The sequence below is a fragment of the Watersipora subatra genome, chromosome 1, assembly GCF_963576615.1.
Source record: "Watersipora subatra chromosome 1, tzWatSuba1.1, whole genome shotgun sequence".
NCBI classification, from domain to species: Eukaryota; Metazoa; Bryozoa; class Gymnolaemata; order Cheilostomatida; family Watersiporidae; genus Watersipora; species Watersipora subatra.
This window is the reverse complement of record NC_088708.1, coordinates 19,143,739-19,168,983: the sequence shown is the minus strand read 5'-3', so window position 1 is coordinate 19,168,983 and position 25,245 is coordinate 19,143,739. Positions and strand designations below refer to the sequence as shown.

Genomic DNA, 25,245 nt, shown 5'->3' with positions numbered 1-25,245 from the left:
TCAATTTAAGAAGAAAAGAGGTGGTACAATGTATAAGAGGCAACTATTTGATGTATAGGACATTGTGTCATACACATAATATTATTACTTGTATAACTAGTAAGTACATAACATAATTTCAGCAGGTTCTACCAGTAAAGGTAGATCAAAGATAATAACTGACAATAGATCAAGTGTCTTTGATAAAGTGTCCTAGTGCACTTCTTTAAAGGTTGACTCGCAACAAAATTCACATTACAGTTATTTGGTATTAAAAGATTCATCATGTCTTACTCTGCTGTGTTGTAGGGGCAAAATATGTAGAAATGTGATTACAAGCTCTTAAAAGCTCAAAAATGACCAGTTAATCGCCGCCATCACGAAACTGCCGTAGATCGGAATCAGTTTATTTCTTTGACGTAGTTAATCCATTTGGTTATTGTTTTGACACATGATGTTCTCACGTGAAATTAAAGGCCAATAAAAGGCTCAATATAAAACTTCTCGTAGCACTAGTTTATGACAAACACTTCGGGTTTTACCGAAGATCCCGTATCAAATATAGATGCCCGCTACTTATTTCAGCTTGGTCTATTCGTCTAGTCGTGACCTGATCATGTGACCCATGCTTCTTGCCAAACAGCACAAATAATTTCTGCAGCATTTTTCGATTATCACAGGTGACCAACAGGCTCGTCATGTTTATCAGACAATGATATGTACTCCTTCGAGCTAAGGTTAAAAAATTTAACGAATTTTCATGGTAGGTAACAAGATATCAGTGCTGAAAGTGACAGCGTTACAATGTCGATGAAATAGACGCGTAAGAACAATAGACATGGTTTTATTGAATACCTGAAGTATATTTGCGAAAATATTTCGATGAATGAGGTTGCATGAAAGTGTAAACAGAAGCCATCTCATTCATCTATGTCCCACTTGAGCCGTTTTGGAAAGAGATTCTAATCTATGGCGGTTTTGTGATGGCGGCGATTAACTGTTCGTTTTTGAGCTTTTAAGAGCTTTTAATCACATTTCCACATACTTGGCATCTACAACACAGCAGAGTAAGACATGGTGAATCTTTTGATACCAAATAACTGTAATGTGAATTTTGTTACAAGTCAGCCTTTAAGTAACTCTAAACACTTTTGGAATCATCTCCTTTTGCTAACTCTAAGCCTATATACTCGCTTTTTAATACATACATATCTGTATGTCGTTGGCTCACATACAATTATTTAAGACAGCACAGACCTGTGGCACCAGGTGAACACTCAGCTCTTCAAGTAAAGCAGCATAGGAGACAACGATTTGCTTGGCTAAATAGGATATTTTTCTATGATTAATATTTCGAGTACAATCTGAGTATGTCATTAATTTTGCAATGATTGGAAAAACACACAAAGTTATGAAACAAAAATCATTTTTTGCCTCAGACTTTTGTAATAAGGGATTTGTGGTATTATGTAGTAAAAAGACTGAATATTTTCTGCAAAAGAAATAAACTATGAGAGTTTCACAACAACAGATTAATATTTAGAAACAAAAAGATAAATTTGTACCATCAAATAGAGACCAGTATGATGATGTACAATGGTTAGCACAATCTACTCATTTATTGCTTGACCAGTTTTAGTGGCACCACTATACAGCCAGCTGACTCACCATAAGGCACTCCCAACATGACAGACACAATTGCTCATAGTTTTATACAGAACCTCCTGTCAACCTGCCAGTGCTTGTCAAGCACTATTTCTTCCTCGTGTAGAGATGTGTCAGCTATTCAGTGCTGTAACTAAACCAGCATATATAATATAATTTAGCATAATATATAGCATACGTGTATATATAATTTCCAATGATCTAAACAATGACCTTCAAAGTTTATATACTTGGTGTACCTCAAACAAATTGACTATTAACATAGAAAAAACCCAATACGTTGTTTTGCAAAACCCCCACAATAAATTTAATTTTACTGATAAAATCCTTAACATAAACTCGCAAATTATCTCTAAATCTGATACTATTAAATTTTTAGGTATAGCGTTAGATAAACACTTAAATTGGACACACCATATTTATTCAATTATATATTATATTATATATTTAGATTATATATCACATTTATTTTATTATTATTTTATTTAAAATTACGTCCTATTTCAGGGTATTGTTTAGATGGTCCCATTGTCTTCCTGAATACTACTGATTTACAATTCTTATGTAAACTCCAAACTAACTTACTGTGTTGAAGTGTGGGGAAATGCTTCAGTTGTGTACTTAAATCCTTTATTTCTTTTTCAAAAAAGGCTAGTTCGTATTATTTGTAAAAAAGATTTCCTATATCCTACTAAAGAGCTTTTCCAAACCTTGAAACTTTTTGACATTTTTTGGTTATATAAATATCATACTTTGCTTCGTGCTTTTTTAACATTTCAAGATTATCTTCAAAACATTGTGCCTGTAAAAATTACAAGACAAAGTTTTATAAATTTACCTATTCCACCATCTAGCTCCGCTGCCAGTCATAAAAAACAACATACCAAGAATCGGTGCTATGGAACCAACTGCCTGTATATGTTAAAAAACATGGGACTATTTCCGAATTTAAAAATAGTCTAAGAGTTCATCTTCTGGAGTGAGAGTCTATTTTTTTCTGCTATCGTCTAACTAGGCCTTGTCTTGACCGATTGGCCATTGCATATAGGCCTCATCATCACCTGCTTTGTGTTGTTTTATTTGTTGTTTATTATTAGAAATTAATTATACACTCCTATGTTGACAACCATGTGATGTGTTTATTACTTCTTTTTTTTCTATTTTTCTATTGATGAAATAAACAAACAAACAAAATATAAGATCATGACAATCTTTATAATTATGCATCTGTGTAATAATGATATGTTTAAAAGAATTTGGAACTAGATTACAAAAGAATGCAACTCCAACTAAAATATGGTATCATACAGCTGCGATTGAGTCTTATTTAACAGCTATATCCAAAGGCAGATTGGAAAATATGAAACATGTATGATCTCTATAAACAATTGAAACTATTATCAGTGTAACTGTTGGACAGTAAATGATCTCTCAACTCCTGGACTATATAAACTTATGCATGTGAAACAGCACTGATAATAACTACAATATGTTATAATTATACTACTCTCACCTAGTACAAACAATATCTACTAGATATAAAACTAACAGGATCTCTATCATACCAAATTAGCTTTTGTATGACAAGATATAGACAAGTTATAGCCTTAGATCTGGCCGGTACAAACTGTATACACAAATATTACAGGTTTTAGTTAAGTTTCAAATTCAATTATATTACATCACATATTTTAGATATATTTGTAAAATGCATCGTTTTGTTCTGCAAACTTTTAGACTGATTGTGTACATCTGATGAGGTTTTGCAGTTTTGATGCATGGAAGTACAATGTTTCAGAGTTATTTAAAATTAGATCTCATGATTAGATTTCATGTCATGATTAGTCAGTAACGACCTAGTAATAGCAGTCTATTGTTCAATTACCCCTTATAATCTAGTAAAAGGTACTTTGGTATATAAACTACTTCAAGTCTATTAAAGTCAGATGTCACTGTTGGACTTTCATCATACCTGCTGGATGTCAAAGGTGTCCAATATGACTCACATGATTGTCTGAGGGTGTGTGATGTGACTGTAGCCATAATCTATGGTTATACAGTAAGACTGGTTGGGTAGGGTACTTTTATTGTGAAGTAAAGGAACAATCATGTTGATATACAAGTAATCTTCTGTGGTTTTCTATACAATACATTGGATGATCTTCAAGTTACAATCAAGAGATCAGAGTAACTCTTTTTATTGGTTCTTAGATATTAAAAACATCATTTATTTTGACCGGTTGTTGAGTGCAGTGTAGTTTTTGTGTTTCTGATTTATGATTTTATGGTAATGTCTGTAGACTTCTTTCTTGGGCTATTAGGGTATTAAAAAATATTAGCGGTTATGGCAGCAGTTGCAGGTTGTCTATGAAGTGTACAAACATTGGATAAATGGTGTCTCGAATGTGTGGCTTGTATAGCTTATATTCTTTGGCCATGATGAACATATTCTAGTTCAACTGCTACTTCAATTGCAGAAGATGTAAAATGGAGAGAAGTTCTTTTGAAAGGAATCTTAGGGAATGTTCCAGCAAGTACTCGAAAGAAGGTTATTACTAGCTGTGATTCATAAAGTCTTTATTTGAAGGTAGGTTTTATTATTGATGTACAGAAATATTCAGCAGCTAACCAGTCAGCGAAAATAACTTGTTACAATAATGTCATGCTGGAACAACTCTCATCATCTCCATGACTTTTTCAGAGTGGTTGACAATGACCTGTAATGAGATAAGGAAGGCTATGAGAGACAGCAAGCTCAGAGTAACTGCAGCAAATTTACACAAGCAGAAAACACACTAACCCCAAATTCCAGAAATAACATCAAGATGACCGGCACCAATGCATTTGTAGCTGTGGTGACAGGGACAAGAATTGACATGTGGGTTTTGCTCAGTCTCTCGCTCATAGCAGACTAAAACGAAACAGAAAATATTAAAACAATTTTTGTCATAGCTGATTTCTGTATAATACGAGTGTCCAACATGTCTGACAGTGTTTATGTATTATAGACGTTGTATATAGCCTCAGACTGTTTGAAGTGAGAGCAACAAGTAAAGAGGATGTGTTCCGTGTTAGTAGCTGAGCTCAGTCTATAATATAGAGTGAAATATGGTAATAGAAAAAATATGATCCAGCAACAATAATTATAAAATTTTCAAGAATATGAAGCATATCCTCTTATCATCCCATCTGAGTGATTAACATAGTCCAGTTACAAAAAGTGAGAATGAGTGGTTGACTTCTGAAGAATTCAACAAAACATTGTAAATAGTTTATATGCTTATACAAATATATACATATGTTTATAAATTAATATACATATATATATATACATGTACATACACATTTACATTCGCATATATATAAAACAATGTACAGTATTTATATATATACTTACACATGAAATGACCCTCCTGAAGATAGACAACAGACTAACAGATAAGTATAACTGGTTTCTTATTCATCGTATATTGCTCGAGTAACTAGAGAGCACTTTACCTTTTAGTACCATATTAACATGTGACTGCATCATTACTAATTAAGTTATAGTATCTTATTGTATTTCATATCTACATTTATTGCAACTAAATTTTGTATTACTTTACCATATAAATATATATGCAGATATATGGATTATATAGTAACTATTATACACATATAGTTGTATAAAACAATACTTCAACACTCATTTGATCTCAGTGAGAACCATAACCTGAGTTTCTGTTTTTATAGCCTGCTTTCTATATTTACATCGGGCTGACTTTTAGCATTCAGCTATATGAAAACAGACCTACATATATGTAATTGTAATAAACAATATATTAGAGTGAAGGTAGTGCTTGATAGAGTGAAGGTAGTGCTTGATAGAGTAAAGGTAGTGCTTGATAGAGTGAAGGTAGTGCTTGATAGAGTGAAGGTAGTGCTTGATAGAGTGAAGGTAGTGCTTGATAGAGTGAAGGTAGTGCTTGATAGCGTGAAGGTAGTGCTTGATAGAGTGAAGGTCGTGCTTGATAGAGTGAAGGTAGTGCTTGATAGAGTGAAGGTAGTGCTTGATAGAGTGAAGGTAGTGCTTTATAGAGTGAAGGTAGTGCTTGATAGAGTGAAGGTAGTGCTTTATAGAGTGAAGGTAGTGCTTGATAGAGTGAAGGTAGTGCTTGATAGAGTGAAGGTAGTACTTGATAGAGTGAAGGTAGTGCTTGATAGAGTGAAGGTAGTGCTTGATAGAGTGAAGGTAGTGCTTGATAGCGTGAAGGTAGTGCTTGATAGAGTGAAGGTCGTGCTTGATAGAGTGAAGGTAGTGCTTGATAGAGTGAAGGTAGTGCTTGATAGAGTGAAGGTAGTGCTTTATAGAGTGAAGGTAGTGCTTGATAGAGTGAAGGTAGTGCTTGATAGAGTGAAGGTAGCACTTGATAGAGTGAAGGTAGTGCTTGATAGAGTGAAGGTAGCATTTGATAGAGTGAAGGTAGTGCTTGATAGAGTGAAATTAGTGCTTGATAGAGTGAAGGTAATTATAAAAGTTCATAAAACTATGAAGCGTATTTACTCACTATCACCATCTTGTCCGAGTGGTTGACATACTTTAGCTGCACGAATTGGGCCAATGACGATTTCCATACAGCATTCTGAACAGCCACAATCTGCATCCGTGTTGCATCTGACTACAAGCGCGTCTACAAAAAACGCATTAGCTGGATGAGTTGATCCGTATTTGTAAAGGATGTTTGTTTGTGAGTTGTTGAACTTATCATTTCAAGTTAAATTAAGATCACACATGTCTTACCTGTACATACTACAGCAGCAATAAGTACAACAAGAGCAATAGATGTTGTGAGTGTTGCTGACTTCATGTTCTCGTAGAGCTGATGTCAACTGGTGCAGGTTGTACATGCAGAAGGTGGCAGACAAATGGAAACCAACCTTTTATTATAAAGAGGTTATCAAAGGATGATAAGCATGACTTATCACAGGAAGCTTCATCTGATTGGTTGAAAAAAATTAATGGTTGAAGAGAATGATGCAATGATCTTTAGAAGTAGATGGTGACACAATTGCTATTAATATAGGTGATTAAGTGCTGACATAAAAACATCACCAAAATGTTTTTGCTAAACTGTAAATAAAACATATACAGATACAGAAATCCTGTTTAGTCTTTGTTGTGCAGGATAAAAGAGCAAAATAATTAATAATTTTTTCTACAGTTACAGTATTCAGAATGATTTATTCAGATTATAAGAAGCATAAAAATTCTTTGGGGAATTATGAAACACTAAGTTTCTTCTAATAAGTTGGAAGTAAATAGTTGGTGCAGTGAATGGCATACTGATCTTTACATGTAGATAGTGACACCCTTGCTATTAACATGCAATGATTAAGTACTGGCACAAAAAGCATTGGCAAAATATTTTTGCTAAATAGTTACTTAAATGTAAACAGATACAGAAATCTTAAGCTTTTGTCACCAAAAAGTCTTTGTTGTGCAGGATACAAGGCTAAAATAAATACTGATTTTACTCAGAGTTACTTGTAGTATCCAGTATGGTTTATTCAGATTATAAAACAACAAAAATTTAAGATGAAAAATGAAACGTGCAAATAAGTTGTGATATTATTTGAAGCATGTGGCAGCAAGGTTTAAATTCAATTTAAGAAGAAAAGAGGTGGTACAATGTATAAGAAGCAACTATTTGATGTATAGGATATTGTGTCATACGCATGATATTATTACTTGTATAACTAGTAAGTACATGTATATAACATAATTTCAGCAGGGTCTACCAGTAAAGGTAGATCAAAGATAATAACTGACAATAGATCAAGTGTCTTTGACAAAGTGTCCTAGTGCACTTCTTTAAAGGTTGACTTGCAACAAAATTCCCATTACAGTTATTTGGTATTAAAAGATTCACCATGTCTTCCTCTGCTGTGTTGTAGGTGCAAAATATGTGGAAATGTGATTACAAGCTCTTAAAAGCTCAAAAATGAACAGTTAATCGCCGCCATCACGAAACCGCTGTAGATCGGAATCAGTTTATTTCTTCGACGTAATTAATCCATTTGGTTATTGTTTTGACACATGAAGTCTCACGTGAAATTAAAGGCCAATAAAAGGCTCAATATAAAACAACTCGTAGCACTAGTCCCGTATCAAATATAGATGCTCGCTACTTTACAGTTTTATTTCAGCTTGGTCTATTCATCTAGTCGTAACCTGATCATGTGACCCATACTTCTTGCCATACAGCGCGAATAATTTCTGCAGCATTTTTCGATTATCGCTGTTGACCAACAGGCTCGTCATGTTTATCAGACAATGATATATACTCCTTCGAGCTAAGGTTAAAAAATTTAACGAATTTTCATGGTAGGTAACAAGATATCAGTGCTGAAGGTGACAGCGTTACAATGTCGATGAAATAGACGCGTAACAACAATAGACATGGTTTGATTGAATGCCTGAAGTATATTTGCGAAAATATTTCGACGAATGAGGTTGCATGAAAGTGTAAACAGAAGCCATCTCGTTTATCTATGTCCCACTTGAGCCGTTTTGGAAAGAGATTCTAATCTATGGCGGTTTTGTGATGGTGTCGATTAACTGTTCGTTTTTTAGCTTTTAAGAGCGTTTAATCACATTTCCACATATTTTGCACCTACAACACAGCAGAGTAAGACATGGTGAATCTTTTGATACCAAATAACTGTAATGTAAATTTTGTTGCAAGTAAACCTTTAAGTAACTCTAAACACTTTTGGAATCATCTTCTTTTGCCAACTCTAAGCCTATATTAGCGCTTTTTAATACATACATATCTGTATGTCGCTGGCTCACATACAACTATTTAAGACAGCACAGAGCTGTGGCACCAGGTGAACACTCAGCTCTTCAAGTAAAGCAGCATATGAGACAATGATTTGCTTGGCTAAATAGGATATTTTTCTATGATTAATATTTCGAGTACAATCTGAGTATGTCATTAATTTTGCGCAATGATTGGAAAAACACACAAAGTTCTGAAACAAAAAAAATTTTGCCTCAGACTTTTGTAATAAGGGATTTGTGGTATTATGTAGTACAAAGACTGAATATTTTCTGCAAAAGATATAAACTATGAGAGTTTCACAACAATAAACTAATATTTAGGGAAAAGAAGATGAATTTGTACCATCAAATAGAGACCAGTATGATGGTGTACAGTGGTTAGCACAATCTACTCATTTATTGCTTGACTAGTTTTAGTGGCACTACTATATACAGCCAGCTGACTCACTATAAGGTACCCCCAACATGACAGACACAATTGCTCATAGTTTTATACAGAACCTCCTGTCAACCTGTCAGTGTTTGTCAAGGACTATTTCTTCCTCGTGTAGAGATGTGTCAGCTATTCATTGCTGTAACTAAACCAGCATATATAGTATAATTTAGCATAATATATAGCATACATGTATATATAATTTAGCATAATATATAGCATACATGTATATATAATTTAGCATAATATATAGCATACATGTATATATAATTTAGCATAATATATAGCATACATGTATATATAATTTTCAATGATCTAAACAATGACCTTCAAAGTTTATATACTTGGTGTACCTCAAACAAATTGACTATTAACATAGAAAAAACCCAATACGTTGTTTTGCAAAACCCCCACAATAAATTTAATTTTACTGATAAAATCCTTAACATAAACTCACAAATTATCTCTAAATCTGATACTATTAAAGTTTTAGGAATAAGGTTAGATAAACACTTAAATTGGCACCATATTTATTCAATTATATATTTAGATTATATATCACATTTATTTTATTATTATTTTATTTAAAATTACGTCCTATTTCAGGGTATTGTTTAGATGGTCCCATTGTCTTCCTGAATACTACTGATTTACATCTCTTATGTAAACTCCAAACTAATTTACTGTGTTGAAGTGTGGGGAAATGCTCCAGTTGTGTACTTGAATCCTTTATTTCTTTTTCAAAAAAGGCTAGGTTCGTATTATTTGTAAAATAGATTTTCTATATCCTACTAAAGAGCTTTTCCAAACCTTGAAACTTTTTGACATTTTTCGATTATATAAATATCGTACTTTGCTTCGTGCTTTTCTAACATTTCAAGATTATCTTCAAAACATTGTGCCTGCAAAAATTACCAGACAAAGTTTTATAAATTTACCCATTCTACCATCTAGCTCCGCTGCCAGTTATCAAAAAACAACATACCAAGAATCGGTGCTATGGAACCAACTACTTATATATGTTAAAAAACATAGGACTATTTCCGAATTAAAAAAAAGTCTAAGAGTTCATCTTCTGGAGTGAGAGTCTATTTTTTTTTCTGCTATCGTCTAACTGGGCCTTGTCTTGATTGGTTGGCCGTTGCATATAGGCCTCATCATCACCTCCTTTGTGTTGTTATATTTATTGTTTATTATTAGAAATTAATTATACACTCTTATGTTGACAACCATGTGATGTGTTTATTACTTCATTTTTTGTTCTGTTTTTCTATTGATGAAATAAACAAACAAACAAACAAAATATAAGATCATGACAATCCTTATAGTTATGCATCTGTGTAATAATGATATGTTTAGAAGAATTTGGAACTAGATTACAAAAGAATGCAACTCCATCCAAAATATGGTATTGTACAGCGATGATTAAGTCTTATTTAACAGCTATCCAAAGGCAGATTGGAAAATATGACACATCTATGATCTCTATAAACAGTTGAAACTCTTATCAGTGTAACTGTTGGACAGTAAATGATCTCTCAACTCCTTGACTATATAAACTTATGCATGTGAAACAGCTCTGATAATAACTATCATATGTTATAATCATACTGCTCTCGCTTAGTACAAACAATATGTACCAGATACAAAACTAACAGGATCTCTATCATGCTAAATCAGCCCTTGTATGACAAAATATAGCCAAGCTATAGCCTAAGAACTGGCTGGTACAAACTGTATCTACAAATATTACAGGTTTTAGTTCGAGTTCAAATTCAACTATATTATATCACAAATTTTAGATGTATTTGTAAAATGAATTTTTTGTTCTACAAACTTCGACTGGTTGTGTACATCTGATGAAATTTTTCAGTTTTGAATGAGCGAATAATATTTTAGTCATTAAAAATTACATCTCATGATTAGATCTCATGTCATGATTAGTTTCAATTACCTCTTATAATCTAGTAAAATGTGCTTTGGTATATAAACTACTTTAAGTCTATTAAAGTCAGATGTCACTGTGGGACTTTCATCATACCTGCTGGATGTCAAAGGTGTCCAATATGACTCACATGATTGTCTGAGGGTGTGTGATGCGACCAGAGGCATTTTCTATGGTTATACAGTAAAACTGGTTGAGTAGGGAACTTTTATTGTGAAGTAAAAGAACAAGCATGTTGATATACAAGCAATCTTCTGTGGTCTTCTATACAATACATTGGATGAGCTTCAAGTTACAATCAAGAGATCGTTGTAGCTCTTTTAGTTGGTTCTTAGAAATTAAAAACATCATTTATTTTGACCGGTTGTTAAGTGAAGTGTAGTTTTTGTGTTTCTGATTTATCATTTTATGGTAATGTCTGTAGACTTCTTTCTTGGGCTATTAAGATATTAAAAAATATTAGCGGTTATGTCAGCAGTTGCAGGTTGTCTACGAAGTGTACAAACAGTGGATAAATGGTGTCTGGAATGTGTGGCTTGTATAGCTTATATTCTTTGGCCATGATGTACATATTCCAGTTCAACTGCTACTTCAATTGCAGAAGATGTAATACAGAGAGAAGTTCTTTTGAAAGGAATTTTAGGGAATTTTCCGGCAAGTACTCAAAAGAAGGTTATTACTAGCTGTGATTCATAAAGTCTTTATTTGAAGGTTGTTTATTATGGATGTACAGAAATATTCAGCAGCTAACCAGTCAGCGAAGATAACTTGTTACATTAATGTCAGGTTGTGACAACTCTCATCGTCTCTATGACTTTTTCAAAGTGGTTGGCAATGACCTGTAATGAGATAAGGAAGGCTATGAGAGACAGCAAGCTCAGAGTGACTGCAACAAATTTACACAAGCAGAAAACACACCAACCCCAAATTCCAGAATGATACTCAAGACGACCGGTACCAATACATTTGTAGCTGTGGTGACAGGGACAAGCATTGACATGTGGGTTTTGCTCAGGCTCTCGGTTATAGCATACTGAAACAAAACGGAAAGTATTAAAACAATTTTTGACATAGCTGATTTCTGTATAATATGAGTGACCAACAAGTCTGACAGTGTTTACGTATAGACGTTGTATATAGCCTCAGACTGTTTGAAGTGAGAGGAACAAGTAAAGAGGATGTGTTCAGTGTTAGTAGCTGAACTCAGTCTATAATATAGAGTGAAATATGGAAATAGAAAAAATATACCCAAGCAACGGTAATTATAAAAGTTCCTAAAAGTATAATGCATATCCTCTCACCATCCTATCTGAGTGATCAACATATACCGGTTACAAAAAGTGAGAATGTGCGGTTGACTTCTGAAGAATTCAGCAAAGCTTTGTAAATAGTTTATATGCCTATACAAATATACAATATATATATACAATATATATATACAATATATATATAAATTGTTTCCTCACCCCGGTTAACCCATGTGGGTGGTAATTTCTGCTCTAACTCGGGTCTTCTACCAGAGACCTAGGAATTGCGCCCAGTTATATATATAATATATATATATACTAGAAATTCCACTGTCATACAGCCCACGACCAAAGTGATATTGGAAAAAAGAAAGGGTACTGACGGTTGAGAAATGCAATATTAGCAGTCAAATAGGATAACTGCAATGATAGCTGTAATGTACTGGGTGTGGGTGTTATTATATACAACAAATAGCAATAATGAAAAGAAAAGATTATATGTTTATATCTCTCCCCTGCAATAGGAGAAATGCAATATTGGCCAATATTAGAAGTAAAATGCACTGATATTATTAGAATAACCAATATTATTAATATAGTAATAATATAAAATCAATGCACAATTTTGTTTACATTTCAAAACGTCATAGCTAACAATATCACGAAGTTGTGATATTTATATAGATTTTTAGAAAATCTGTACTACGTAGTCATTGTTCTGTAGTCATCCAAACTTATAATTAATTATTGTAATAATCTCATTAGAACCGTTAGAAAAAATATCATCGTCATTCCTTTACTTACACTGCGTTAGATTTTTAGAAAATCTGTACTACGTAATCATTGTTCTGTAGTTATCCAAACTTATAATTAATTATTGTAATAATCTCATAAGAACCGTTAAAAAAATATCATCGTCATTTGCTTTACTTACACTGCGTTGGACATCAGTTAGAATACGAAAGTATTCAAATGTGCCTGCAAATGAAAATGAAAATGAAAAAATTTAAATCGGCAAAAATGAAACGATTTCTGTACTCCTATGTTAATTGCCGAAACCTTCGGCAATTCGACAATGCTATAGACTGGTGAAAAGTGCACGTTATTTTTTCGTGAAATGCGCAAGACTTTATCATTCTATTCTCTGTCGCTCGGCGTTTCAATTTCCAGTCTTAACCTTTATTAAACCAAGCTTTTCAAGCGTTTGGTGGCGATTTTCGTCCAAATTAATCTGTCTATTTATGTATAATCCGATCAGATGGGTTAGTTTTAGGAATTTGCGGTAACCTTTCAAAGGCTTGGTAACATATTTAAATATGTTTACATGCGTTTTGTATCATTATTATACTTGAACGAATTTACTGAAAAATAGTTAAATTTGTTGATAGGATTTCGTTGCAAGGGTTTGGTGACGGCCGTTAACGGATAATTTTTCGGGAGTTGTGTGCACATGTGCATTTATCATAAATCTCCCAATCAATCGCTTCGCACTTGTTTGGTCGTGGGATAATATATAAATATAATATATAGACATATGTATATATATATAAACATATACATACACATGTACATACGCATATACATAAACAAATGTACAGTATATATATATATATACCCTATCTATATATGTATACAGTTTATATATGCCTACACATAAAATGACCCTCCTGAAGATAGACAACAGACTAACAGATAAGCATAACTGTTTTCTTAGTCATTGTGTATTGCTCAAGTAACTAGAGAGCACTATACCTTTTAGTACCATATTAATATGTGACTGCATCATTACTAGTTAAGTTATAGTATCTTATTGTATTTCATAGCTACATTTATTGCAACTAAATTATATATTGCTTCACCATATAATTATACTAGCTGTGCTACCCGGCATTGCTCGTGTATTAAAAAAAAGCTTATAAGCAATGAGAAGTAATGAGAGTTGCCTGCCCCATGCTATTAGCCTAGTATCTTTCCAAAGTATAATTTGAGTAAGCTTACTAATAAGAGCTACCCCTTTCCCTGTGACGTTACGCCATAACTTTGCGTCGTGACCAAAAGAGTTGGCGTATTTGCTCTCATATAGCGACATATATTGCTTTAAGGTATCAAGCTTGTGTGGTGGAGTTGGTAAGGTGTCAGAATGGTGAACTGAAAGGTTCAAGATCAAATATTTTGCGATCCGAATGCTTTATTCTAAGGTTTTAATAGCCAGAGCTGGAACGACACACAAACTTTGAGACATATGTATATAGATATGCAGATGTATGGGTTATATAGTAACTATTATACACATTACACATATAGCTGTATAAAACAATACTTCAGCACTCATTTGGTCTTAGTGTGAACTATAACTTGAGTTTCTGTATTTATAGCCTGTTTTCTATATTTACATCGGGCTGACTTTTAGCATTCAGCTATATGAAAACAGACCTACATATATGTGATTGTAATAGATAATATATGATAGAATGAAGGTAGTGCTTGATAGAGTGAAGGTACTGCTTGATAGAGTGAAGGTAGTGTTTGATAGAGTGAAGGTAGTGCTTGATAGAGTGAAGGTAGTGCTTAATAGAGTGAAGGTAGTGTTTGATAGAGTGAAGGTAGTGCTTGATAGAGTAAAGGTAGTGCTTGATAGAGTGAAGGTAGTGTTTGATAGAGTGAAGGTAGTGCTTGATAGAGTGAAGGTAGTGCTTGATAGAGTGAAGGTAGTGCTTGATAGAGTGGAGGTAGTGCTTGATAGAGTGAAGGTAGTGTTTGATAGAGTGAAGGTAGTGCTTGATAGAGTGAAGGTAGTGCTTGATAGAGTGAAGGTAGTGCTTGATAGAGTGAAGGTAGTGCTTGATAGAGTGAAGGTAGTGCTTGATAGAGTGAAGGTAGTGCTTGATAGAGTGAAGGTAGTGTTTGATAGAGTGAAGGTAGTGCTTGATAGAGTGAAGGTAGTGCTTGATAGAGTGAAGGTAGTGCTTGATAGAGTGAAGGTAGTGCTTGATAGAGTGAAGGTAGTGCTTGATAGAGTGAAGGTAGTGCTTGATAGAGTGAAGGTAATTATAAAAATTCATAAAGCTATAAAGCATATCTACTCACAATCACCATCTTGTCCGAGTGGTCGACATACTCCAGCTCCAACAAACGGGACAAAGCGTTTACCTCTGACTAATTCAACACAGCATTGCGAACAGCCACAATCTGCATTCGTGTTGCACCTGCCTCTGGACAATTCTACAGAAAAACACATCACTAACTGGATGAGTTTATAAGTTTTTGTAGAGTATGTTTGTTTGTGAGTTGTTGAACCTGCCATTTCAAGTTAAAATGACACATGTCTCACCTGTACACACTACAGCAGCAATAAGTACAACTAAAGCAATAGATGTTGTGAGTGTTGCTGACTTCATGTTCTCATAGAGCTGATATCAACTGGTGCAGGCTGTACATGCAGAAGGTGGCAGACGAATGGAAACCAACCTTTTATTGTAAAGAGGTTATCAAAGGATGATAAGCATGACTTATCACAGGAAACTTCATCTGATTGGTTGAAGAAAAAAATTGTTGAAGAGAATGATGCAATGATCTTTAGAAGTAGATGGTGACACAATTGCTATTAATATAGGTGATTAAGTGCTGACATGAAAAACATCACCAAAATATTTTTGCTAAACTGTAAATAAAACATATACAGATACAGCATTCCTGTTTAGAGTCTTTGTTGTGCAGGATAAAAGAGTAAAATAATTATTTTTCCTACAGTTACAGTATTCAGAATGATTTATTCAGATTATAAGAAACATCAAAATTCTTTGGTGAATTATGAAACACTAAGTTTCTTCTAATAAGTTGGAAGTAAATAGTTGGTACAGTGAGTGGCATACTGATCTTTACATGTAGATAGTGACACCCTTGCTATTAACATGCAATGATTAAGTACTGGCACAAAAAACATTGACTACATATTTTTGCTAAATAGTTACTAAAATGTAAACAGATACAGAAATCTTAAGCTTTTGTCACCAAAAAGTCTTTGTTGTGCAGAATACAAGGCTAAAATAAATACTGATTTTACTCAGAGTTACTTGTAGTATCCAGTATGGTTTATTCAGATTATAAAACAACAAAAATTTAAGATGAAATATGAAAATAAGTTGTGATATTATTTGAAGCATGTGGCAGCAAGATTTAAATTCAATTTAAGAAGAAAAGAGGTGGTACAATGTATAAGAAGCAACTATTTGATGTATAGGATATTGTGTCATACGTATAATATTATTACTTGTATAACTAGTAAGTATATAACATAATTTCAGCAGGTTCTACCAGTAAAGGTAGATCAAAGATAATAACTGACAATAGATCAAGTGTCTTTGATAAAGTGTCCTAGTGCACTTCTTTAAGTATCTTCGAACACTTTTGGAATCATTTCCTTTTGCCAACTCTAAGCCTATATTGTATGTCACTGGCTCACATACAATTATTTAAGACAGCACAGAGCTGTGACACCGGCTGAACACTCAGCTCTTCACCTGAGGCAGCATATGATTCAACCATTTGCTTGGCTAAATAGGATATTTTTCTATGATTATTATTTAGAGTACAACCTGAGTCTATCATTAATTTTGCGCAATGATTGGAAAAACACACAAAGCTATGAAACAAAAAATCATTTATTGCCTCAGACTTTTGTAATAAGGGATTTGTGGTATTATGCAGTGAAAAGACTGAATATTTTTTGCAAAAAAATTAAACTATGAGAGTTTCACAATAACAGATTAATATTCAGAAACAAAAAGATACATTTGTACTATCAAATAGAAACCAGTATGATGGTGTACAATTGTTATCGCAATCTACTCATTACCTATTTGACTAGTTTTAGTGGTACTACTATACAGCCAGCTGACTCGCTATAAGGCACCCATAACATGACAGAGACAATTGCTCATAGTTTTATACAAAACCTCCTGTCAACCTGCCAGTGCTTGTCAAGCACTATTTCTTCCTCATGTAGAGAGGTGTCAGCAACTCATGGCTGACACCTTGTATCGTAATGGTCTTGTATACTAAACCAGTATACAAGACCATTACAATACTTATAATGATGCATCAATGTAATATTGATATATTTAGAGGAATATGGAACTATGTTGCGAAAGAAAGCAACTTCAACCAAAATATGATATTTCACAGCTGCAGTTAAGTCTTATTTAACAGCTATCTAAATACAGGTACAAAAATATGATACTACCATGATCTCTATAAACAGTGGAAACTATTATCAGTGGACAGTAAATGATCTCTCAACTCCTTGAGTATATAAACTTATTCATGTAAAACAGCTCTGATAATAACTACAATATGTTATAATCATACTGCTCTCACTTAGTACAAACAATATGTACCATATACAAAACTAACAGGATCTCTATCATGCTAAATTAGCCTTTGTATGACAAAATATAGCCAAGTTATAGCCTAAGAACTTGCTGGTACAAACTGTATACACAAATATTACAGGTTATAGTTAGGGTTCAAATTCAACTATATATTATATCACAAGTTTTAGATGTATTTGTAAAATGAATTGTTTTGTTCTACAAACTTAGACTGGTTGTGTACATTTGATGAGATTTTTCAGTTTTGATGAATGAGCGTATAATATTTTAGTCATTAAAAGTTACATCTCATGATTACATCTCATGATTAGATCTCATGTCATGATTAGTTAGTAATGACCTAGTAATAGTAGTCTATTGTTCAATTACCTCTTATAATCTAGTAAAAGGTACTTTGGTATATAAACTACTCCAAGTCTATTAAAGTCAGATGTCACTTTTGAACTTTCATCATACCTGCTGGATGTTGAAGGTGTGCAATATGACTCTTATGATTGTCTGAGGGTGTGTGATGTGACTGTAGCCATAATCTATGGTTATACAGTAAAACTGGTTGAGTAGGTAACTTTTATTGTGAAGTAAAGGAACAGGCATGTTAATATATAAGTGATCTTCTGTGGTTTTCTATACAATACATTGGATGCTATTCAAGTTACAATCAAGAGATCGTTGTAGCTCTTTTAATTGGTTATTAGATATTAAACTGGCCTTTCCTATTACTACAAATATTGTGAACATGAAAAATTCTGACAGTGTCACGCTTCTGAGCATACAAAAAGACAATCATTTATGGTTCTCAAGCTATGTCGACTTTATTATCTGTAAAACTAGACCATCAACTCATGCTCTAATACAGATCAGAAAAATAGGTGTGAAACCAAAGGCCTATTACTCTTTTATCAAAATCATATATCGTCCATTTTGTCTTACGCTGCTCCAAGCTGGTATTCCTTTGTATCAAAAACTGATAAAGAAAAATTATAACGCTTTAAAAATTATCCTTTAGAGTTGTGCTCCTTGATATGGACAGTTGTGATCAGAGTCTAAATGCTCTTATTGCTGAGGAGCTAAATGTGTTCTTAGATATTTGCTGTTTAAATATTCAAATCGTATCTCCGATCCGCCTGACTATCTATTACATTCCTGTTTCCCCAGAAAACCACTGCACCTCATACCAGAAACCAACACCTTACCAATTTACATTATAGAACAGCGTTATGCAAAAGAGCTTTCTCTTTCAATACACATCATTTACTTTACTATTTTTTGTTTTTGTCTCAAGGTCTAATTTGCTCTAAACAGCATTGCATTGGTGTAAATAAGGTTAATATCCATCTATTTACCTTGACAAGTTGTAAGGTCCTTTTCAGTTTAGTTTACTGTTTCTCATTTATCCGTGTATTGTGATGTCTGTAGACTTTTTTCTTATATTTTTAAATAGTGAGGTAAAGGTAACAGTTATTGCAGCAGTTACAGGTAGTCTATAGAGTGTATAAACAGTGGATAAATGGTGTCTGGAATGTTTGAGTTTTATGCTTGTATTCTTGTAGGTTATATGTTTTACCCTTGGTGAACATATTCTAGTTCAGCTGCTACTTCAGTTGCAGTCGATGTAAAATGGAGAGAAGTTCTTATAAGTACTTAAAAATAGTTACCAGCTGTGAATTGTAAATTTTTCATCTGAAGGCTGTTTATTGTTGATACATCAAAATTTTCAACACTTAATAAGTCAGTGAAGATTAGCGAATTACGAAGCACAAATTGTGTAACTTTAATGTCAGGTTGTGACAACTCTCGTCATCTCCATGATTTCTTCAGAGTGGTTGGCAGCGACCTGTAATAAGAGAAAAGTCGCTATGAGAGACAGCAAGCTTAGAGTAACTGCAGCAAATTTACATGAGCAAAAACTCACTAACCTCGTTGTCCATTTTGAACCTCAAATCCATCAGTATTAAAACAGGCGTAGTTTTGGTGACAGGGACAAGCGAAGAGATGTGGGTTCTGCTCAAATACTTGTGCAAAACATACTAAAACACCATAGAAAGTTTTAATAGTTTTTGTACCATATGAGTGTTCAACAAGTCTGACAATCTTCTACTATAGACGATGTATATAGCCTCAGACTGTTTGAAGTGAGAGGAACAAGTAAAGAGGATGTGTTTAATGTTAGTAGCTGAGCTCAGTCTATGCTATAGAGTGAAATATGGTAAGAGAAAAAATATAACCCAGCAACCGTAATTATAAAAATTCCTGAAAGTATAATGCATATCCTCTCACCATCACCATCCAGCCCATGTGGTTGACAAGTGCTAGATGTATAATGTACAAAGGAACGTTTGAGTCTGAATTCTGCAAGACAGCATTCTGAGTCATCACATTCTTCATGCCTGGTGCAGCTGCCTCTACGAGTGTCTACAGAAAAACGCATTAGCTGGATGAGTTGATCAGTATTTGTAAAGGATGTTTGTTTGTGAGTTGTTAAACTTATCATTTCAAGTTAAAATAAGATCACACATATCTTACCTGTACATACTACAGCAGCAATAAGTACAACAAGAGCAATAGATGTTGTGAGTGTTGCTGACTTCATGTTCTCATAGAGCTCACTTCAACTGGTGCAGGTTGTACATGCAGAAAATGTCAGATGAAGAAAAACTAACCTTTTATTGTAAAGAGGAATGTTGGGAGGGATACACATGACTTGAACAGAAAGCTTCTTCTGATTGGTTGGTAGAAAATAATTATTGCAGAGAATGACACAGGGAACTTCAGAAGTAGATGGTGACAGTATTCCTATCAATATAGGTGATTAGGTGATGACACGAAAAACTTCAGCACAATATTTTCGCTAAATGGTAAATAAAACATATACAGATACCGCAATTCTGCTCATGGTATTTGCTCTGCAGGATACTAAACTAAAATAATTATTTTCCCCATAGTTCCTTAAGTACTAGATATGATTTATGCAGATTATAAAACATCAAAACTTTATGATGAAATATGAAATGTGCTCCAAGTTGATGTTTTTTGAAGCATGTGGCAGCAAGATTTAAATTCAATTTAAGAAGAAAAGAGGCGGTACAATGTATAAGAAGCAACTCTTTGATGTATAGTATACTGTGTCATACGTATAATATTAAAACTTGTATAGTTAGTAAGTAATAAACATATTTCTAACAAGTAAAGATAGACTAAAAACAAAAAAACAATGTCTTTGATACATTGATATAGTGTCCTAGTGCACTTCTCTATCTTTGAACACTTTTGTAATTGTCTCCTCTTGCCAATTTAAGTTTCATATTTGAGCTCCCTTTTACAGATCTGGGCATAATACTATAGATAGGTTTATAACTAACTTACATTTTGTGCTGTTTTTAGCATTTCAGCAAGTTTTTGGTCAGTGTTTTAGACAGTGTTTTAGACAGGGTTTTAGACAGTGTTTTAGACAGGGTTTTAGACAGTGTTTTAAACAGGGTTTTAGACATTGTTTTAGACAGTGTTTTAGACCATGTTTTAAACAGGGTTTTAGACATTGTTTTAAACAGTGTTTTAAACAGTGTTTTAGACAGGGTTTTAGACAGTGTTTTAGACAGAGTTTCAGACAGTGTTTTAGACAGTGTTTTAAACAGTGTTTTAGACAGTGTTTTAGACAGAGTTTCAGACAGTGTTTTAGACAGTGTTTTAAACAGTGTTTTAGACAGGGTTTTAGACAGTGTTTTAGACAGTGCTTTAGACAGTGTTTTAGACAGTGTTTTAGACAGGGTTTTAGACAGTGTTTTAAACAGGGTTTTAAACAGTGTTTTAGACAGGGTTTTAGACAGTGTTTTAGACAGTGTTTTAGACAGTGTTTTAGACAGAGTTTTAGACAAGGTTTAAGACAGAGTTTTAGACAGTGTTTTAGACAGTGTTTTAGACAGTGTTTTAGACAGTGTTTTAGACATTGTTTTAGACAGTGCTTTAGACAGTGTTTTAGACAGTGTTTTAGACAGAGTTTTAGACACTCTTTTACAATATTACTTTAGCATGTCAGCCTAGTTGCGGAATATGGTAGGTTTTGAGTCTACCAATAATATCTATTAACCACAGCAGGAGAATAGGTAAGTACACAACCTCTACAATGTACAAATACAGCAGGCTGTGCTAATGAAAGCAAGCAAGGCCATGCTTAACAATATTATCAGTTTATCAACTGCTGCCTAACAGGAAGCTGCTGCCTCTGTTTCATGTCATACAGTATGAAACTATAGAGAGCGTGAAACTATACCATATCAGATAACTATACCATGAAAGACACTGTATAGCATTGAACATATGGAGCCTTTAGTAAATCTTCCACCATTCTAGTGACAGTTATGTAAAGTTAATATCTCAATACAAGATCCACTACAACTCCTTATCTTAATGCAACTCATAGGGTTGATTTTATGCAGTATACAGATATCACCAATATAACAATGTCTTGAGTCACACAATAGAATAACTAGTCAAAGTTTCATTTTATCTCTGTTGAGCAGCTGCTAGTATTTACTCATTCATGTCAGATATTTAACAAATATAACCTTTCATGCTGTTTATTTCCATCAAACATGAATGAGTCAGGCAGTAAACTGGTATTCTTATGAACATGATAGAATGTCTTAATAGATAGGATATAATCGGTTTAAATATACAAACTCAGGCTACTAAAAACTGGGTAGCAGTAAATATATGCAAATCATGAAAGTATAGACAGAGTGAAATGTGATAGAAAGTAGAGGAGTGACTTTAGAGTTAACATACATGTAAGTACCTTCAATATGGCTGTTAGTCAATAGAGTTTATAGAACACAAACTCTGTGAGGAGGTCAAAAGGTCAAAGAGGTGTTTGAGGTTTATTTAAGCTCTACTTTATGGTTACTTTATGCTGTTGGTGTGCATAGAGTGAGCTCCAAATTTCAGCTGCTTTCCTCAGTATGGGATCTGCATAGATAGCTTCACAGTTGCGGAAACTAAGGCTAGAACAAACAGGTGTGTTTCTAGAATAGACCTTCAGTTACAAAACCTGACTAAAGACTTGCAGTGTTACAGAAGAACATATATGTTGCTTTTATTACAGTATCAGCATTACATGGTAGTTAAGCAATGTAGCCTCGTAGAAGTAGTTTTAGAGTAGAAAACATCAGCGTACACACCAATATACAATTTTTTAAGTCAAACATAACACAATAAACATCTTAGTATTAGAATTAGATAAATGACTGCATATATATTTAGTGGCTGTTTGTTACTAATCATACATAAGCCACAAATATAGACAGCCTTAGTTGCCTTGCTGACTGCAAAAGATAGATTGTACTAACAAAAACAGCGCAAAAGAATTTAATTCATGCCGTGTTTGCTGTGCTCAGTCGATTATCTACAACCCACCATTGTAAAAACACTTTTTATTTAGTAATGTTATTCATGAAAATCAAAGATTATTTTTTTGTTTATTGATTTTCCTGGCTTAACCCATTTTTTGCATATCACCCCATCCTCCATTTTCGTTTAAATTTACATGTTTCGTATGTTAAAACAATATGCATACACCTTGAGCACAGCATCTACTCCATAATACAAAAGTCTCATACAGCCTATAATTAAAGGAGAGAGGAAAGACATCTGAGCGAATGAGTTACTACCTTACCCAATTTGCTAGATTGTCAGCATAGAGAATGCAACTCCCTCTCCTTATGTGAGTGTAATAGTTGAGAAGGTGGAAGGTTTATAGCTGATGTATAACACACTCTCTGGCTGCTGATATCTACATGTAGAGTTAGTCATAAACCTCAATGTCCAGTAGACACTAAGTTATAAACCTTTCATAACAGTTACACCTCTAGTCATGTTCCTTGAGCTGTCACATGCATCTCTTTTGTGTCACTGGCTTGATAGCTTGACCAGTGGTCATCATTATCAAACAGACATGGGGTAATATGAGCAGAGAATGCTTTATACCCGCTGCTTCTAAAGGTACTAGAGCTATGTCCTTCTAGATACACCATTGAGAAGTGTCTGCTGCAGACAGTGTGGTAAAGTTGGTGAATATGTGTGTGGAGCTCTGGACTGTAATATTGGTAGAATTTTATACTATTATGCATCGAAACCGAAAAACTTCATCAGATGTACACAATCAGTCTAAAAGTTTGCGGAACAAAAAAATGCATTTTACAAATATATCTAAAATATGTGATGTAATACAACTGAGTTTGAACCTTAATTGAAACCTATAATATTTGTGTATACAGTTTGTACCAGCCAGATCTTAGGCTATAACTTGTCTATATCTTGTCATCTTGTCATACCAAGGCTAATTTAGTATGATAGTATTATATTGTTAATACTAGGCTAAAGCAGTATGATTATAACATAGTTATTATAAGAGCTGTTTTACATGCATGAGTTTATGGAATTAAGGAGTTCAGAGATCATTTACAATATAACAGTTAAGGTAGGGCCACACGAGACAAAATTCTCACGAAATCGGCAAAATTAGGACGAAACGATTCGTACGAATTGACATTTGGACGAATTCGTCCATCGTTGGTTGCGCACGATGAACGAATCCTGAATTGGACGAAACGTCAGAAATTCCTACGAATCGTTGTTTGATTGGTCGGTTGAAAAGGTTAGTTGAATGTTGAAGGTCATTTTCTTTGATTTTTCTGTTTGTATTGAAGCAAATGATTGAAACGGAATCGGCTTCAATTTATCACCGCGTTCTGATTGGCTAGTTGAAAGTTAGTTTCGTACAAATTCGTGGTGGGGAAACTCCGTGTGGCAGGTCAGAAATTTCGTACGAATGGAATTTCCCAGATTAGCTGAAATTACACGATACGTGTGGCCCTACCTTTACTCTTATAATAGTCCCAAGTGTTTATCAAAATCATAGATGTTTCATATTTTTGTACCTGTTTTTGTTTAACTGTTAGATTAGAAAAAATTGTAGCTGTACAATGCAATATTTTGGTTGGAGTTGCATTCTTTTATAACGTAGTTTTTTCTATATATATAAATCTCAATGTTTGTCTGGGTGTATTTGGGTAATTCGGTATCTTCAGTGATAGCTATTAAAATCTTACAAGGATGAATCTGTATTGCGGAAGATTTGATCTCAGAACTTTCTGTTCACTCTGCAAATGCCTTACAAATTTAGCTACGCTACATTAATGGTTTCATTGGGCGATGCATGTTGCTATGTGGGTGAAAATATGCTACCGCTCTCCGTTACGGCGCAACATCATTCTATGTATTAACAAGAGCCGTAAATAACTAGATTATTTAAATTAGCCATTGGCAATGTGCCAGGCTAATGGCAACTGGCATTGTTTATAGGCTGAGTTCATAAGTGTGGCATTGCTATCAATGTTTATAAGCTGATTTTTAATATCCGTGCAACGCTGGTCATTGCGCTAGTATTCCTCATGAAGAAGAAATTTAGTGCTTGACAAGCACTGACAGGTTGACAGAAGGTTCTGTATAAAACTATGAGCAATTGTGTCTGTCATGTTGGGGGTACCTTATAGTGAGTCAGCTGGCTGTATAGTAGTGCCACTAAAACTAGTCAAGCAATAAATGAGTAGATTGTGCTAACCATTGTACACCATCATACTGGTCTCTATTTGATGGTACAAATTTATCTTCTCTTTCCTAAATATTAATCTGTTGTTGTGAAACTCTCATAGTTTATTTCTTTTGCAATGTATCTTGGGCAAAATTTAATCAGTGTCTACTACATAATA

The 25,245-nt window shown here is 33.8% G+C and overlaps 3 protein-coding genes across 3 annotated transcripts; all 3 read right to left on the bottom strand.

Moving 5' to 3' along the window:
* Positions 1-4,204: 4,204 nt before the first annotated feature.
* On the bottom strand, positions 4,205-6,574 carry LOC137385300 (uncharacterized). Its single transcript, XM_068071740.1, has 4 exons — positions 6,425-6,574; positions 6,192-6,314; positions 4,445-4,555; positions 4,205-4,361 (listed from the first exon to the last, which is right to left on the bottom strand). The coding sequence occupies exons 1-4, from the start codon at positions 6,489-6,491 to the stop codon at positions 4,342-4,344; spliced, it is 321 nt and encodes a 106-aa protein (XP_067927841.1). The 5' UTR covers positions 6,492-6,574; the 3' UTR covers positions 4,205-4,341.
* A 4,740-nt stretch (positions 6,575-11,314) lies between these two features.
* LOC137385610 (U8-theraphotoxin-Hhn1d-like) lies at positions 11,315-15,537 on the bottom strand. The gene is made up of 4 exons (XM_068072108.1): positions 15,424-15,537; positions 15,180-15,314; positions 11,768-11,878; positions 11,315-11,684 (listed from the first exon to the last, which is right to left on the bottom strand). The coding sequence occupies exons 1-4, from the start codon at positions 15,488-15,490 to the stop codon at positions 11,665-11,667; spliced, it is 333 nt and encodes a 110-aa protein (XP_067928209.1). The 5' UTR covers positions 15,491-15,537; the 3' UTR covers positions 11,315-11,664.
* A 3,687-nt stretch (positions 15,538-19,224) lies between these two features.
* On the bottom strand, positions 19,225-20,115 carry LOC137385836 (uncharacterized). Its single transcript, XM_068072410.1, has 4 exons — positions 20,006-20,115; positions 19,760-19,894; positions 19,399-19,509; positions 19,225-19,316 (listed from the first exon to the last, which is right to left on the bottom strand). The coding sequence occupies exons 1-4, from the start codon at positions 20,070-20,072 to the stop codon at positions 19,297-19,299; spliced, it is 333 nt and encodes a 110-aa protein (XP_067928511.1). The 5' UTR covers positions 20,073-20,115; the 3' UTR covers positions 19,225-19,296.
* Positions 20,116-25,245: the final 5,130 nt, after the last annotated feature.

Excerpts from the sequence above, each read along its gene's own strand:
- LOC137385836 (XM_068072410.1), bottom strand. The coding sequence starts at position 20,072 with ATGAAGTCAGCAACACTCACAACATCTATTGCTCTTGTTGTACTTATT. Across the intron at positions 19,510-19,759 it reads ACATGGGCTGGATGGTGATG|TATGTTTTGCACAAGTATTT; the intron begins GTGAGAGGATAT and ends ATGGTGTTTTAG. Across the intron at positions 19,317-19,398 it reads GGTTCAAAATGGACAACGAG|GTCGCTGCCAACCACTCTGA; the intron begins GTTAGTGAGTTT and ends CTCTTATTACAG.
- LOC137385610 (XM_068072108.1), bottom strand. The coding sequence starts at position 15,490 with ATGAAGTCAGCAACACTCACAACATCTATTGCTTTAGTTGTACTTATT. Across the intron at positions 11,879-15,179 it reads ACTCGGACAAGATGGTGATT|TATGCTATAACCGAGAGCCT; the intron begins GTGAGTAGATAT and ends GTTTTGTTTCAG. Across the intron at positions 11,685-11,767 it reads GTATCATTCTGGAATTTGGG|GTCATTGCCAACCACTTTGA; the intron begins GTTGGTGTGTTT and ends ATCTCATTACAG.
- LOC137385300 (XM_068071740.1), bottom strand. The coding sequence starts at position 6,491 with ATGAAGTCAGCAACACTCACAACATCTATTGCTCTTGTTGTACTTATT. Across the intron at positions 6,315-6,424 it reads TGCTGCTGTAGTATGTACAG|ACGCGCTTGTAGTCAGATGC; the intron begins GTAAGACATGTG and ends CGTTTTTTGTAG. Across the intron at positions 4,556-6,191 it reads ACTCGGACAAGATGGTGATA|TCTGCTATGAGCGAGAGACT; the intron begins GTGAGTAAATAC and ends GTTTCGTTTTAG.